The 17,152-nt window shown below is 47.4% G+C and overlaps 1 protein-coding gene across 4 annotated transcripts in view; it reads left to right on the top strand.

Moving 5' to 3' along the window:
• CHD2 (chromodomain helicase DNA binding protein 2) overlaps positions 1–17,152 on the top strand; it is a 67,031-nt gene that overhangs the window by 19,264 nt on the left and 30,615 nt on the right. For 2 of the 4 annotated variants that reach the window (XM_082198239.1, XM_082198238.1), the window contains 10 exons: positions 5,745–5,806; positions 8,501–8,626; positions 9,610–9,759; positions 11,177–11,310; positions 12,015–12,240; positions 13,680–13,780; positions 14,036–14,080; positions 14,217–14,392; positions 15,012–15,136; positions 16,550–16,766. In XM_082198239.1, coding sequence (XP_082054365.1) covers positions 5,745–5,806; positions 8,501–8,626; positions 9,610–9,759; positions 11,177–11,310; positions 12,015–12,240; positions 13,680–13,780; positions 14,036–14,080; positions 14,217–14,392; positions 15,012–15,136; positions 16,550–16,766 — 1,362 coding nt within the window. Of the gene's footprint in view, positions 1–17; positions 84–2,186; positions 2,302–5,744; positions 5,807–8,500; positions 8,627–9,609; positions 9,760–11,176; positions 11,311–12,014; positions 12,241–13,679; positions 13,781–14,035; positions 14,081–14,216; positions 14,393–15,011; positions 15,137–16,549; positions 16,767–17,152 lie in introns of all 4 variants that reach the window. The other 2 variants (XM_082198237.1, XM_082198240.1) reach the window with 2 other exon arrangements.

Genomic DNA, 17,152 nt, shown 5'->3' with positions numbered 1-17,152 from the left:
CCTTCTGTTTTTTACAGATGGAGAAAATGAGGCTCAGGAAAGTTCAGAGTCACACTGAAAATGTCCAAGTTGGAAACCCAAAGGTAGGCACCTAAATTTATATTCAAGCACCTGAAAATATAAGCGGCACCCGCACCTCCCATTCGGGAGTCCTCTAAAAATGGGTCCATTTATGCTTGGGTGCCTATATATGGATTTAGGTGCCTAGCATCAGGCACCCACGGTTGAGCATTTTGTCTCAAAATGCATATTAATTGTTCTTGGCCACTTACGGCCAACTTGGAGTTGAGTTTTGATTAGATTTGGTTTTCCTCAGTGTGCAACTTGATAGCACACTGACTTGTCTTGCATATCCAGGGTCAAAGCTGGTATGCATCTAAGGACCAGTTGCTGGGGTGCACAAGCGAGGGAAAGTGCTGTGGCATTTATATCCTGCTTGCAGGCTTCTCAGATGCATCTGAAAGCATGTTGCAGGACTAGATAGCCTGTTGGTCTGATCCAGCTGCCAGGCTGTTCTTACATTCATAAAAAAGGTGGTGCCAGAGATTGTCTTGTTTCCTACCTTTTTATCCAGTCTACCTGTGAAAACCCTCGAGGCAGTTTACATTTTTATAATAAGCACTTCTGGATTTAAGATCTGTCCATCAAGACAAACTCACATACTAACACATAAGGTGGTCAAACACACACTTGTCTGTTCAGATGAGGGATAGGGAGCCTGTGGCTCTCCATATACTCCTGGACTACAACTCCCAGCAACCCTGACTATTGGCCATGCAAATTGGGGCTGATGGGTGTTGGAGTACAGGCAATTCCCTGTTTGCGTGGGAGTTGCGTTCCAGGTCATGGTTCGTGTTGGCGGTTTCGCGTCAATCGGACGCACACAAAATAGCCTCTACCTGTATATCAGCATCTCGAGGGCCACAGGTTCTCTATCCCTAAAGTATATATCTGCATTGTGCAATGTTTCTCCCGCTTGACTGCCCAACCCTTTCCATAAATACCAGTTGTGTTTTACTCTGTAAAAGCAGTATGCATGGGGTGTGTGTGTGTGTGTGGACGCAAGGAAGGTGCTTAAGCAAATGCTCCCCTCTATTGTCCACCCAACTTCCCCTCCTTTTTCTGCTGCTCTGGGGAGACCTCCCCCCCAGTCCCAGATGTGGGTGGTCCAACATCCCTTCCTCTTACTGCCTCACAACAGTAATTAAGCAACCAAGAGTCCTTTACAATGGTGCTGCCTGCCGAGTGCAAAGCCTTAGAGCTGCCTCCGTGTTTTGTTTTATAACTTTCACAATAATGGTAAGCCCGTATTCTCATTTCCCATATTACAGATGAGGGAAAACAGACTTGCTCACTGAGTGAGTTAATGGTGGAGGCAGAATTTGAATCTCGGTTTCCTAACCATCACACTGAGCCAGCTCTCAAGATGCCGGCAAAGAGATGCACCCCGTTTCCATACTACTCAACCATGGAACCCATTTTTCTGCAGTACTCTGTGGCCAGATTGTTGCTCCCTTCTTGTCCTATGATACTTAGTGATCCCACTATCATAGATGGCGTCCCCCCCACCCCACTTCAACTCCTCCACCTCCCAAGCTTCATAGTTTCCATGGGAAATGAGAAAGCCAGGAGATACTTTGCAGACCATTGTAGTTTGCTTTAGGGGTGATCAGGCTGCCAGACTTCCAGCCATGCACACAGGACAAAAATGAACAATGAGATTTGCTAGCACAGGAGATAGTGAGGGCCACCAACTTGGATGGCTTCAAAAGAGGATTAATTGAGGAACTGGCTATCATTGGTTACTGGCCAGGATGCCACACTATGCCTCTGAATACCAGTTACTGAGAATTTCAAGTGTGGAGAGGGCTGTTCCACCCAGGTCCTGCTTGTGTGCTTCTGAAAGGCATCTGATAGGTCACTGTCAGAACAGCATGCTGGTCTAGATGGGCCTTTGGCCTATCCTCCAGGGTTCTTCTTATCTTCTTAACTCTTATCAACCCTGACCCTCATCCACATCGCTGGGGGCTACTGGGAGGCAGATTCCAAGAAAGTCTGGAGGGTGCCAGGTTCCCCATTATTGACAGAGATCCACAGATCCTCCCTCCCCGTCCCCCAAGAAAGGTCAGGTCCAGTGGGCTGTTAGCATGCCATTTATGCCAGCTTTTGTTTTCCTTTTTCCCAAGTTCTGCCAATACTAGGCTCTCTCTGTAACGATGGCCCAGCATGCACTGTGCTGGTGATGTCACACCCACCTCAGATCTCCGCTGCAGACGAAAGCAGCTCCCTCTAGGGGCTCAGGTAAGTCCTGTCCTTTTTTTTGTTTTACAATATTATGTGGTCTCATAACTATTGGGCCCATTTCCTCCATTGCCATTGGCTATGCTGTAAGATAAAGAGTTGAAAACAAAAACAAAAAAGTACACACATATGTGTCATTCAGTAGGAAACTTTTGCTTATACCACACAATATTGTAAAACCCAAAAAAGAACGCTCCTCTTCCCTTCTGAAATGGAGGTGGAAACGCAGAGGAGGCCCATAGCTCACCACATGGAACAGAGGCTTCCTTCCATGGAACAAGGAATGGGGAAGTTGTGCTGGCGCACAGTTGGAAAGCTGTGGGAGATTCACTGCTCCCTCGCTCCTGCCACCAAGTGATGGTTTGGCTTGGTGTTGTGTCCCAACCTGGGTTCATGATGGGTCTCACTTCAAAGGAATCGCAAGCAGTAAGCTGAGAACAAATCTTGGCTGCAGCTCGTGGTTTGTTTGGAGCGACACAAAGCCCAGTGCCGGGTTGGGACATAGTGCTAAGCCCGACCTGTGCAAGTAGCGAAGCGGCTGCAGTTTTGTCACTGTGCGCCAGCATGCTTGCTCGCTTGCCTTAAGCCATAGTTTGCCCCAGCACTGTGCGGGAACCAGGCCAATATGTTACACCAGCCTCCTTCAGCCATGGATGGAATTCAGATCAGTTAAACCGAGCTGATGCAAAATTTCTGCATGCGGACACTGTGGTTGCTAAACAAGAGGCATTTCTTAGGCTGTTCTGGGATTTCTGTCTCACTTTATGTTTTTTAACCAACACCATTCAGTGAAGGAACACCTTCACCTGTGTCAGTTTGCAAATAATCCCAGAAAACATGAAACATGTTTCTAACTGGGACATAGATGAGATGGGAAATACATATTCAGTCTTCTCTTAGCTGTCTCCCACCCTCAAGTTCGGTATCAGGATAGTTTCCTTATCTGATTGCAACAGGACAAAAAGGGGCACTTAAACCCCCCCCTTGGGCAACTTTCTAATTGAAATTGTTCCTCCCAGTCCATTTCCCGCTGTTGTTTTGCCCATGTAATCCTAGAAGATCCCTTGCTGTCTTACCTCGTTTGTCTTTCATTTAAAAAAGGTGCTCTTTTCTTCATTTTCATGTACACAAAATAAAAATGAAGGAGACAACATCTACAAGCACTTGAGGAATCGTATGGGTGGAAACGAGGTCTCTTGTTTTGGCCTGAAAAAGTCTGAAATAGACACAATGGGTGTGTAGGCAAATGTTGGGGAAGGTGGGGCAGGACCCCTCTCCAAAATAAGCCACAGAATGAAACTAAGCTCTTCCATGTCCACTAGCAGTGGTTTAATTTTGCTGGTATGTTGTGGATTAGATCTCAAGACCTCTAAGGTTTTCAGGTCCACACCAGCCACATGGCTGACACTTTATTCTCATCTCCTCTTCTGCCCCACCCATAGTGATGTGACCCTCCACTTTTGTGTGGGTATAGGCGGTTGGGAGGATTCTGCGAGTTCCATCTTAGGACAGGCCGGGCACGAGATGCCCTACTAGGCTTCTTGCCTGATGACAAAGCTCTGAGTTCAGCCTCTGGCCTCCAGATACTGTATTTTGGGTGACAGCTCCATGATAGGAGTTGCCTTAGACAGCCAGGACCTGAAGCTAACCTTGTCCTGAGACCGGCTTTTGTTGGCGAGGCTCTTATCTGCAGCAGAGAGTGCCAATGAAGGGTGAGACATGCCCAGCAGGACAACACAGAAGCTTTGTGATGATCAGTAGCTGGCAGGTGGGACTGCCTTGTGTTTTGGGGCAGGGAGCATTGAAGTTGACAAGCCTGGGCCTGTATGTTGGTGCATGTTGGTGCTTGCAAAAGAGGGCTTGCTTAGGGTTGGCTGACATGTCAAGCATTAGGGGTTCTTGGGAGGTGAAGGTTGCTTAAAGTAAGCAAATGGTTCACATCACAGAGCCATAGAACTGTAAGGTTGGAAAGGACTCCAAGGGTCCAGCAGCTCAGCGCCCAAATAGAGGATGTAAGTGACAGCGAATAAGAATGTTCCCTCGCCTTTGAACTCGGCAAAGCCCTTTTTCATTCTGTTTTGGTTTTTTTTTTGCCCCCGATGCTCCTGCCTCAAACCCCGGAGATTTGCTGCCTATCCGTGGAGACAACACTGAGCTCTCACACCCCCTTCTCGACCATCTCCCTATCCCCTGTCATATGACTCTTGCTTCTGCCCTTCTTCAGCCCCCCCCATGGTTGTTGATTGCTTTCTCAAGGATCTTGCCGGTACTGGGGCAGCTAGGGGTGTTTTCTTGCCATGGTGCTGTGTGGTTGTCCATTGTTGAGAAGCTACTTCTCTTTGCCTTTTAATTGCAAATCGCACTTGTATGTAACGCATGCCCCCTTCTTTGAGGCCCTGCAGAACAATGGATGGAATTTTCTGTAGAGGGGTGGCTGACCCTCTTCTTCCCAAGGGACAAAATTCAGCCTTGGAAAAGCCTTTGGGGGCTACATGCTAGTGATGGATGTGACCTCACACACAAGAAACCCAGCTACCCTCCTCATCTTTGTGGATCAGCTGAGGAGGGTTTTTCCTTTTCGCTCTTGCTCATCAAATGATTCATCTCATGACGGGGGAGGGGGCATAATCAGGGTGGAGATATTTCTGCCTACCCTAGCACTCTTTTTGCATTTGTTTTTATTTTTATTTTTGCTGCCACTGACAGAATGGTGTGTTCTTACTGGAGAAGAGAGGAGATGCAATGGAAACAAATTGCTTGGGAGGCTGAATCGGGCCAACTCTGATCTAGAGCCTAGCCTGTCACAAACTTTTTTAGACATGGAAACCCATGCCCGTTAGAGAGGTTGTCAGAGTCACACATGGGGAAAGGCTGTAGCTCAGTGGTAGATCATCTGCTTCGTATGCATAAGGTTCAAAGTTCAGTCCCCAGTATCTCCAGATAGGGCTGGAAATGCTTCCTGCCTCAAACCTGTGGAGAGCTGCTGCCAGTCAGTGTAGACAATACTGAATGAGATGGACCAAGGGTCTGACTCGGTACAAGACAGCTTTGTATGTCCCCACTCTATCCCTTTCTGACAGCCATAGCAGTGGCAGGCATTTCATGAAGGTTATTGATAGATTGCCTTGTGCACTTGGTTCTGGTTTGTTACTCATTTTAGTCTCCTTGCCTTTTGGGGTTTTTATTCCTTGCTGTGTACTCCCTTCTTCACCCATTTGTGCACCTGTAGCAGAATGGCCTTCTTTTTGGGTCAGGGCTGCAGGCGTTAAGGTGCTTGCCCAAATGGCAGATTTTTTATTTTTTTGCTTAAGCAAGGAGAGCTATCTTACTAGTGTTTTGTCCTGAGTAGTTTGGTGTTGCTGCTTTTGCAGTTAGCAGCAAGGTTGGCCTCCTGTGACCAGCCTCGTTCATGGTTCCCCTTCCTCTCTCCTTTTTCGTTTAAGGGAAATAGCGAGTCTGAGAGCGAAAGCCCCAAAAGAAGAGGCCAAAAGCAAATGAAGAGAACGTAAGTTTTGAGGGCCCTGTAAAACTCTGCATCCTTATTTCTATGATTGATTGATTGATTAATCACATTCTAAACCCACCACCTCAAGGTGACTTACACATAAGAATATTAAAAACAGCTAAGAACACAAAAACAACAAATGCGTTTATAACAAGACTAAAACCCTAACAAATTGATCCACATTGCAAAGGCCCATTTGTCCAGCTGTGAAAACCTGTTGGAACAAAAATGCCATCCATTGATTCCAGAAAGTACAGTAGGCGGGGAGTGGGCTGTCATATCTCAACAGGAATGCTGTTCCACAAAACATGGGCAGTCACACTAAACACCGTGCTCGCTGAGTTCCTTTTTCAGGAGGGTTCTTGCCAACCTTTTATGCTTGAAATGTTAATGCCTCTTGAACATAGTAGAATCATAGAATCATAGAGTTGGGAGAGACCACAAGGGTCATCTAGTCCAACCCCCTGCAATTCAGGAATCGTTTGCCCAACATGGGGCTCAAACCCACAACCCTGAGATTAATACAGCCACCCCGAAACTGGTAACCACCAGATATTGCTGGACTCCAACTCCCATGAGCCCCAACCAACATGGCCAGTGGTCAGGGGTGATGGACATTGTAGTCCAGCAACATCCAGAGGGCATTGCAATGCACATGGCAGTATTCTTCGTGCAGCCCACATATGAATTGTGTGTCAGAGCACCATTTGGGGCATTCTGGAGCAGAGGTAGCCAATGCCACGTCCTCCAGATGTTGCAGACTACAGCTACCATCATCCCTGACTAATGGCAATGCAGGCTGACACCACTTTGGCTATGCCTGCTCTAGAGCAAAGGTGGCTAGCCTGTGTTCTTCCAGATCAGGGTTTCCCAAACTTAGGTCTCCTCTCCAGCAGTTGTGGGACTACAACTCCCATCATCCCAAGCTAGCAGGACCAGTGGTCAGGGATGATGGGAATCATAGTCCCAAAACAGCTAGAAACCCCAATTTGGGAAGCCCTGTTCCAGATGTTAGACTCCAGCTCCCTTCATCCCTGACCATTGAATGTGCTGACTGTGGCTGATGTGAATTAGGGTTCAGAAACATCTGGAGGACCACAGGTTAGTCACCCCTGTTCTGCAGGGAAGCCAGTCAAGCATTTTTAGGTGTGATAGCCTATAACATGGGGTATAATGTTTTTAATGTTTTGACCTTATATGCCTGTCTCTCCTTCTCTAGGACAGGGGGAACATATAGCCCTCCAGATGTTTTCAGGCTACAGCTCCCACTATCCTTTAATCCATTGGCTATGCTAAAGTCTAACAATATCTGGAAGGCTACAGGTCTCCATTTATGCTCTAGATGCAAAAGGGGACATCTTCTGTGTAACAGTTGCACAGAAGAGAGAATTTTGGATGATGCAACTTTTTCCTCACTCCTTTGGGGCAAGCTGCATCTGCTTAACCCCCCCCCCCCCGTACACAAGTATTAAAAGCAAAGGGCCCTCCTTCTTGTTGTTGTTGTTGTTTTTTAAAAAAGGAAAAAAAGGCAGGGGTAAAGTTCTAGCCAAAGGAGTGGTGGTAATGTTTTTCAGTGCAGTCTTCCACCCAGGCCAAGCTGTGACCCGCTTTGGAGTCCTGAGCCTCTGGCTGAAGACCAGTAACTCTACATCAGTGGTATTTCTTAGTGTAATGATCAAGAGGCACATAGAGCACATTATCCTAATGTGTATTAATAGAGTAAGGTAAAGGTAAAGGGGCCCCTGACCATTAGGTCCAGTCGTGGCCGACTCTGGGGTTGCGGCGCTCATCTCGCTCTAAAGGCTGAGGAAGCCGGCGTTTGTCTGTAGACAGCTTCTGGGTCATGTGACCAGCATGACTAAGCCACTTTTGGCAAACCAGAGCAGCGCATGGAAACGCCGTTTACCTTCCCGCCGGAGTGGTACCTATTTATCTACTTGCACTTTGATGTGCTTTCAAACTGCTAGGTTGGCAGGAGCTGGGCCTGAACAACGGGAGCTCACCCCGTCGCGGGGATTCGAACCGCCGACCTTCTGATTGGCAAGCCCTAGGCTCTGTGGTTTAACCCACAGTGCCACCCGCATCCCTATTAATAGAGTAAAAAGAGTAAAATTAAGTACAGTTGTACCTCCGGTTACGTATCCTTCTGGTTACGTAAACTTCAGGGTATGTAAGCAGCAAACTGGATGTATATTTCCGGGTTTTTGCCGTGCACACGCAGAAGCGGTCCCTCCGATTGCGGAAACCCGGAGCTCCGGAATGGATCCCACCCGCAACCGGAGGTACCACTGTGCATAAAAACACCATAGAATGAAATAAAATGAGTGTCAACATTTTGCTCTGTACACATCACAAACTCCAAAGAGGAAAAATGGCAAAATGTCTGGGGTCAGTTCCTGGTGGGTTTTCCCTTTCTGCAGCTTAGTACTTGGCCACACAGAGAGCGATAGATGCCTTTTGGGAGCGAAAGGACGTAAAACGCATCCGACCATCCTGGCAGATTTGACGAGAGGGGCTCTGCAAATGTTTGGTTGTACATCTCAGTAAAAAGGAGCAAAGCAAGGAGGACCTTGGGTCACCGACTCAACTTCTCTAGAGCTGCAGAGATGCTTCTGCTCCTGGCATGTTGTGTGTTCCCTCCAGAACCGGACATGATAATGATAACCCTTGTTGGCATTTTGCTTATAAATCTAGGGAACGATGGAAGAGGGAGGGCTCTGAGGACGATGGTGAGGAAGAGGACGGGCAGGAACAAGGTACCAGCGCAGAAAGCGAACCAGAGCAGAAGAAAATAAAAGCTCGGAGACCTGTCCTGAGGAGGTAAGAAGGGGTTGGGGGGGGTGCTGCCTTCCTTGGGTTTGCCATGCTTCCCTCACCCACCCATAGACTCTGCTTCTGGTCCCTTTTAACAAGCAGCCTGACCTACAGTGGTGCCCCGCAAGACGAATGCCTCGAAAGACGGAAAACTCGCTAGACGAAAGAGTTTTCCGTTTTGGAGGTGCTTCGCAAAACAAATTTCCTATGGGCTTGCTTCACAAGACGACAATGTCTTGCGAGTTCCTGCTGGTTTTTTTCCATCCCCCCTTTTTCTAAGCCGCTAAGCCGCTTATCAGCTGATCCGATCAGCAGATAAGCCGCTAAAAGCCGCTAATAGCGCTAATCCGCTAATCCTTCAATGGGCTTGCTTCGCAAGACGAAAAAACCACTAGATGAAGAGAATCACAGAACAGATTCTTTTCGTCTTGCGAGGCACCACTGTACATATCTTCAGGAAATGAAACATTTCCTGCCCTTCCCTGGCTGGGCTTGAGGCTCCCAGGGGAGACTGGGCTTACCTCCCCCTATCCTCAACTGCTTCAGTTGGGCCCCCTTGCTCTCCCCAGCTCCTCTCCTCCTTGACACACCTCCCCTCAATAGGAACCACCACCGACAACAACAACAACAATAATCCCCCACAAATATAAAATGGCTGAAACAATTGTTGGACTCCCATTCGCTCCAGACAGCACAGTTAATACCCAGGGATGATAGGTGTTGTAGTCCCAACAGCATCTAGAGCAAACATAGGCAAACTCTGGCCCTCCAGATGTTTGGGACTACAATTCCCATCATCCCTGACCACTGGTCCTGTTAGCTAGAGATGATGGGAGTTGTAGTCCCAAACATCTGGAGGGCTGGAGTTTGCCTGTGCCTTATCTAGAGGGCACCAAGGTTGGGAAAGGTTGTCCTTGCTCAGCTGCTCCCTTTGTATCCCACCGTCTGTATAATACACACCGTGATCTGTTTTCATGCTCGTTTTTTAGAGCAGCGAGCAAAGCCATTGCGAAAAAGGTCCACAAGCCCCAGCGTGGGAAGAGGCGGAGGAAAACAGAGTCGTCTGAGGACGAAGATGATGATGATGATGACGAGGCACCCAAAAGGCAGACCCGGCGCAGAGCAGCCAAAAACGTCAGGTAATGGCGGGCAGGAGCCCTGGTACACGGAGAGCGACTGTTTCTAGATTTATATATGGGCAGAAGCAGACCAGGGTCTGTATGTGAACCCCTGTGTTGTCTTCAGTCCTCTACTAAGAGTGGCCTCTTGAGAAAATTCCCCCAAAATGTTATATTGATGGTATTTGACACCTTGGAAATTATCAAAAATGTACAAAAGTGTCCCAGATAATTGTTGGAGATGTGGGGAACAAAGTTTCAATATGTCCCATATGTGGTGGGTGTGTAAAAAGATTAAAATATTTTGCAGTGATATTTATTCGGAACTAAAAAAAAAAAGTTAAAGGTATCCCTTCTTAAAAAAACCAGAATCATTTCTACTCGGTATAACAGGCCCTGACATTCCTCAGAATGTAAGAAAGGTTTCCCTTTATGCTACAGTAGCTGCAGGGATATTTATTGCTACACACTGGAAAAGAGGTAAAGTCCCCTCCAAATCAGAGTGGCTATTGAAACTTGTAGAATATGCTGAGCTAGATAACCTTTCAGGAAGGATCAAAGATAAGCCAAAGCAGGAGTTCATCTCAAATTGGGAAGTTCTCAAGAAATATCTTGAGAACAGCTGCTGTGACTTAAATTCTGTAATAGCCTTTGAATAACCTCTGTAAGTAATTTGTACAAAAAGAGAATGATATAATTATTTGTACTTTATTACTAAACAAATGGACAAATCTATGCGATAGGTTTCAGTTAGCTAAGTACTGCAGACCCCTGTTTTTCAAAAGCCAAGCCATGGGCCCCCTGCTTTTGAAGATGTTTATATAGTGGTACCTCTGGATGTGAACGGGATCTATTCCGGAGCCCCGTTCGCATCCTGAGTAGAACGTAACACGACTGCCTGGGTCATGTTTCGCCACTTCTGCGCATGCACGTGATGTCATTTTGAGCATCTGCGCATGTGCGAGGCGGCGAAACCTGGAAGTAACACAGCCCGTTACTTCTGCATCGTCGCGGCGTGCAACCCGAAAATGCTTAACCTGAAGCTACTTCAACCCGAGGTATGACTGTAATTTTTGGGCAGTTTTTGTTATGTGAATGGTGCCACCATAACCTCCAACACGTCTCAGCGCAAACCTGGGCCGCACTCCCATGCGAGAGCGTGACACCCCCAAAATGAGTGTTTTTGGCTGCCGCAGTCTCACTTGAAACGTGTGTCCGGCCATGATCTTGCATGTTTTTTGGGTGCCATGCTCTCACGCTAAGTAGGATGGGGGACCCAACATGTCAGCAGCCAAGGGGGTTGAACCCAGCACCGCCTTGTGACCTCATCCCTCCAGGAGAGATTGCAGCTCCACAGCACAGAAGAATATAAACACATTTATTTGTATATAAAGAAAGAAGGAGACTTATGCTGTTGCCTTTTTGGTCCTGCCCAAAGTTACAAGGAAGACGATGACTTTGAGACGGACTCGGACGACCTGATTGAAATGACAGGAGAAGGGACTGAAGAACAGCAGGATAACAGCGAGACCATTGAGAAAGTGATAGACAGCAGGGTGGGCAAGAAAGGAGGTGAGTGTCTATAAGCAGGGGCACCTGCTTGTGCCAGTGGTCTCACTTGGTATATTTAGCTAAGCTTGATCAACTCCCGACAGGGTGATGCACAGGTACAGATAGAAAAAAAAGCCCCCCATGCAATAGCGTTCAGCAATAAAACAGCATAAACACAAAAAACAGCAGTGCCATTTAACCAATTGAATTATAAAACAAAAAACTTAAAGCTGTTCAATGTGCTGGGATGTCTGGCCGAAAAAACACAGGCTTCAGTTGGCTGTGAAAAAGACAGATACCAAACTGGGATAAAGATTTTAGAAGGGGCCGAACAGACAACAGAGAAGGCGCCCGCCTGGTATTTAATGGGAGGGAGTTCCCAAGCATTTTGGCAGGTTTTAAGTTTTCTCACTGCAAAACTCGCTTCCACAGGAGGCCGTGATGGCCACCAACTTGGACGGCTTTGAAAGTGGATTGGGCAAATGCGCAGAGGACAAGGCTTTCTGTGGTTACTAGCCAACGGCTACGCTCTGGTTGGAGCCAGATGCTGCAAACCAAGGGGGTTGGTGGGGGAAGAGTGCTCTGGTGCTGCATCCTGCTTGCTGGTGTCCCACAGGGATCTGAGTTGACTCCTGAGAAAACAGGATGCAGGACAAAGATGGGCCGTTGCCCTGAGCTGGCGGGCTCTTCCTAACGTTGATTAACTTCTGCTGTCTCTTTGACAGCCACTGGCGCTTCCACCACTGTCTACGCGACAGAAGCGAACGGGGACCCTTGTGCCGACTTTGATCCTGAGAAAGAGGAAGGGGAGCTCCAGTACCTGATTAAGTGGAAAGGCTGGTCGTACATCCACAGCACATGGGAGAGTGAAGATTCCCTGCAGCAGCAGAAGGTCAAAGGGCTGAAGAAGCTGGAGAACTTCAAGAAGAAAGAGGATGAGATCAAGCAGTGGTACGTCTCCTCTGTATAAAGGGGCCATCTTCCCTAGGAAGGACACTTGCACGAAGCAGGATGCAGGCCTAGCCACGTTGAGCTAGCTCCCACACCACTTCCATGTTGGTGTAGTGGTTAGAATGTTTGACTAGGACCTGGGAGACCAGGGTTCAAATCCCCACTTGGCTGTGAAGCTATCTGAGTGACCTTGGCCCAGTCACGATCCCTTAGTTTAGTTTAGCTTCACAGAGGTAAAGTAAAGGGACCCCTGACCATTAGGTCCAGTCATGACCGACTCTGGGGTTGCAGCACTCATCTCGCTTTATTGGCCGAGGTAGCTGGCGTACAGCTTCCGGGTCATGTGGCCAGCATGACTAAGTCGCTTCTGGCGAACCAGAGCAGCCCACGGAAACGCTGTTTACCTTCCTGCCGGAGCAGTACCTATTTATCTACTTGCACTTTGATGTGCTTTCGAACTGCTAGGTTGGCAGTAGCAGGGACCGAGCAACGGGAGCTCACCCCATCACGGGGATTCGAACCACCGACCTGATCGGCAAGTCCTAGGCTCTGTGGTTTAACCCACAGCGCCACCCGCATCCCTTCTCACAGGGGTGTTACTTGAGGATAAAATGGAGGGCAAGGGAGCCTGCATGTCACTGTGAGCTCCCTTGGAGGAATTGTGGGATCAGCTCATTATCACGCCTGAAGTGGGTGTCATATTCCTCCCGCTTCCAGATATGAAATTCAGGCTCTGAACGGTGCTCTTGATTGAAACCTGCTTCAGCTCTTCAAGTGGCTTTAAAATCTACAGGGAATAGTTTGGGCAGGATAGCGCTCGGATGCTCTGGCTCTCAAGGGTTGCCAACCTTTTGGGGCCAATGTCCACATTTGGAGTTTTAAGGAAGTGCCATGGGCGCCAGTCACAAGATGGCAGCCACGGGGTGTGTGGCATAACACAAAATGGCTGTCGTTGAGGGCATGGCACAATGCAAGGTGGCTTCCGTAGGGGTGTGGCATAACGCAACATGTCTCCTTTGGAGCCGTGGCATAACACAAGATGGCTGCCACATCTGAAAGAGCAGAAAAAGAGAAGGATACAAAATGGTGCAAGACTACCAAATCAAACACACTCATCGGTGAGGAGGAAAGGCACCTATTGTCAGCCACTGCTCTTACTGAAAGAAACTCCTCTTCTCTGTTTAGAATAGAAAAGAGGGTGTACATTCAGTTTTGGCACCCAGTAGAAACACAGTCACGTTGAAGAGTGTGTGTTCAATGTAAGAGAGACTTGAGCCAGTGCAAACAGGAACTGAGCAGGAAGAGCAAACAGTCTCTTTCACATTGTGGATTTTTGAGGAGTTTTGTTTGGAGACCTTTTGTGGGCACCTCGGGGCAGCCCCCTGCTTTTACCTGCACTCACTCTGCAAAGGGCCTTTATCTGTCTCTTTCCTGCACAGGCTGGCAAAGGTGACTCCCGAAGATGTGGAATACTATAACTGCCAGCAAGAGCTGGCTTCCGAGTTGAACAAACAGTACCAGATAGTGGAGAGAGTGATTGGTGAGTCCAGAGCTCTGTGTTCGCCCCAAGTATGCCACTGAATTCTAGTTACCAGAGTCGCAGGTGGGGAGAGAGTGCTCTTGCACTAGAGTCCTGCTTCTGAGCATCCAGTGGATGCCTTTAGCCACTGTGAGGACAGGGTGCTGGGCCTCCTTTGGCCTGATCCATCTTCAGGGCCCTTCTTACATTCTTTTGATGGTCTTCACAGTTCTACATCGCTGTATTTATTGGTGCTGTTCTGTTCTTGATATGCAGCTGTGAAGACGAGCAAATCGGCAATCCCTGGGTCTGAATTTCCAGGTAACTTTTAACGCTTTTAATGGCTTCACTGAAACAACGGCGCCAGTTTTTTCAGAAGGGGCCTCGTGTAGGGTAGCACCTGTCGAAGATGACACCAGGCCTTTCCTGTTTTGTTGTTTTGTTTCAACACCTGTAGCTCACAACCGCAAATCCTCCTCCACCGATCCCGAATACCTTTGCAAGTGGATGGGGCTTTCGTACGCAGATTGCAGCTGGGAGGATGAGGGCTTGATAAGCAAAAAATTCCAGCACTGCATTGACAGCTTCAACAGCAGGAACAACTCCAAAACAATGCCCACCCGGGATTGCAAGGTACGTCTGCTTTTCCTTTACCTGTCTGGTCTTTGATTTCTCTCCAGTGGACAGTTGCCAGCTGGAAAAACCACATGCTTTCCTTCGTAAATTTTGGTGAACCTTTAAACTATGTGATGCACTCTTTGCGGCAGCAACAACAACAATAATTTATTATTTATACTCCACTCATCTGGCTGGGTTTCACCAGCCACTCTGGGCGGCTTCCAACAAAATATTAAAATACAATAATTCATTGAATATTAAAAGCTTCCCTAAACAGGGCTGCCTTCAGATGTCTTCTAAAAGTCATATAGTTGTTAATTTCTTTGACAACTGATGGGAGGGCGTTCCACAGGGGGGCACCACTACCAAGAAGGCCCTCTGCCTGGTTCCCTGTAACTTCACTTTTCGCAGTGAGGGAACTGCCAGAAGGCCATCGGCGCTGGACCTCAGTGTCCGGGCAGAACAATGGGGGTGGAGACGTTCCTTCAGGTATACTGGACCGAGGCCATTTAGGGCTTTAAAGGTCAGCACCAAGACTTGGAGAACCTGCACAGAGAACCTGATTGCCCTTTCCAACTTTCAAACCCTTCAGTTTTGTTCAGTTGACCAAGAGTCGATGATCTTGCCTTCCCAGGTGCTGAAGCAGAGGCCTCGATTCGTTGCCTTGAAGAAACAGCCATCGTACATTGGTGGTGAGAACCTGGAGCTCCGAGACTACCAGCTGGAAGGCCTCAATTGGCTGGCTCACTCATGGTGCAAGTAGGTGAAAGGAAGTTGGCTGGAGGGATGATCGGGTTTGAACTTGAGAGTGAAGTCAAGCTTTTTGGGAACCCTTTTCCTTGGCTTTCCCCAGTGTTGTTCAACCTGGGCTGCTGGTGGTGGTTCACCTGCAAATCACAGGCATCCTCTGTTGTCATCAGAACAGAGGGGGGCTGCTTTATCCTAAGTCAGACCTTTGGTCCATTTAGCTCAACATTGTCTACACTGACTGGCAACATCTCTCTGGGTTTCAGAACAGTGTGTGTATGTCTTTCCCAGCCATTATCTGAAAATGCCATGGATTGAACTTGCAACATTCTGCATGCAGAACAAATGCTTTGTCACGGAGCTACAGCCCGAAGCCCAGATTTGGAATGTGTTCATATCCATGCCTTTGGTCCACTTAACTTCACCTTTTGTTGTGCCCCTGGCATGCGGCCCCTGGGAGGTTAGCTATGAAGGAATGTGGCCCTCCAGATAAAAAAGACCCCCCCACCCCTGGTGTAGACAAATGCTGAGCTAGATAGAGTCAGCTTCCTTTGCGATTACTCTTCTGAAGCATGTACATTTCTGAAAAATCTACTGCTTCTGTATATTCAGTAATTGGGGCCCATTTTTATTTTTTTTTAATAGTTGCCCACTGAGCAGAGTTGATGTTTTTTGGATATAATCGTTGTGGATGGGAAGTGTCTGCCGTTTCCTGAGCTCTTTGCAGGATGGTTTGGATAAAAAAAGCAATTAATAAACGAACTAGAAGGAGATTTTGACCTGTGCTGACAACATTATATAGTTGTTAAAAGGTTTTTTTTAAAAAAAGTAAGCATGAGACATGCTCTTAAAGGGAGATGCCCTCTTCCCCCAAATCTGTAATACTAATGTACTGTTTCTACTATTTTGATCTAATGAGAAACTCAGACTATTCCCAAAAGAATGTTCTTAAGGTACTTTGCATTTTTGCAATGCAATCTTTAATATAACTTTGTGGAGGTCTTGAAGCCTCACCAGGACCCTGCTAAAATCTCTTCCCTCCCACTTTCCCTTTCCTGGAAAGCAAGAAATGGCTCCTTTGGCTATTGGCTTGGTCAATAGGAATCAGTTGGTGGATTTATTGTGGATTCTTTTATGCTGCTACTCACATGTGCAAGATTCTTGTGGTATCCACACAATGTTGTCCTCATCAAAATGTTTCTGCAGAGTTGGGTTAAAACAAAACAAAAACCCTTTCTGTATTTTCCACAAAAACGGTAAATCTGAATTAAAAGAGAAAAATAAGTAGGACAATGTTTTGATTAGGATGACATGCATGTAGAAGCAGCATAAACTTTCTGGCTTATACCAGAAATGTGTTGGAAATGTGAGCTGACCAGTGAATCATGGGCATTGATCGTTTCCTCCTCTCCTGTGTCCTTTCAGGAGCAACAGCGTCATCCTGGCAGATGAGATGGGCTTAGGGAAGACCATCCAGACCATCTCTTTCCTCTCCTACCTCTTCCATCAGCACCAGCTGTATGGCCCCTTCGTGATTGTGGTGCCCTTGTCGACGCTGACCTCATGGCAGAGGGAGTTTGAGATCTGGGCCCCGGAGATCAATGTGGTCGTCTATATCGGAGATCAGATGAGCAGGAACGCTGTAAGCTACAGCCCAAGAAGCTGGGTTAACAGAGAACGTGCAAATGGGATCGTATCTTGGGGTGGGTTTTGCAAACACAGGGTCAAAAAAACTCAGCATTCCTGAAGGACTGGGCTGCCAGTGCATTGAACAGTTACAATTACTTTTGTAAAAACTGTTTCATGTCAATGTGTTTGGCTTTTCTAAAGAAGTAGTAATGCAAAGTGAATGTTGAATCTTCCTTCCCAAGGCAAGCCTATATTGACTGTGCAATCATTATTTCTCTTTTCTCCTTATTTGTAAGAAAGTGCTGAAACCCCACTAGAAATCTTGGCGTGCATTCAAATGTGGGGAATATTGCATTAGTTTTCCTCACTACCGTATTGGCCTGAATATAAGCCACACCC

The sequence above is a fragment of the Podarcis vaucheri genome (assembly GCF_965113315.1).
Source record: "Podarcis vaucheri genome assembly, chromosome: 14".
Taxonomy (NCBI): Eukaryota; Metazoa; Chordata; class Lepidosauria; order Squamata; family Lacertidae; genus Podarcis; species Podarcis vaucheri.
The sequence above is the reverse complement of the archived record's forward strand: the minus strand, read 5'-3'. Positions and strand labels throughout refer to the sequence as shown.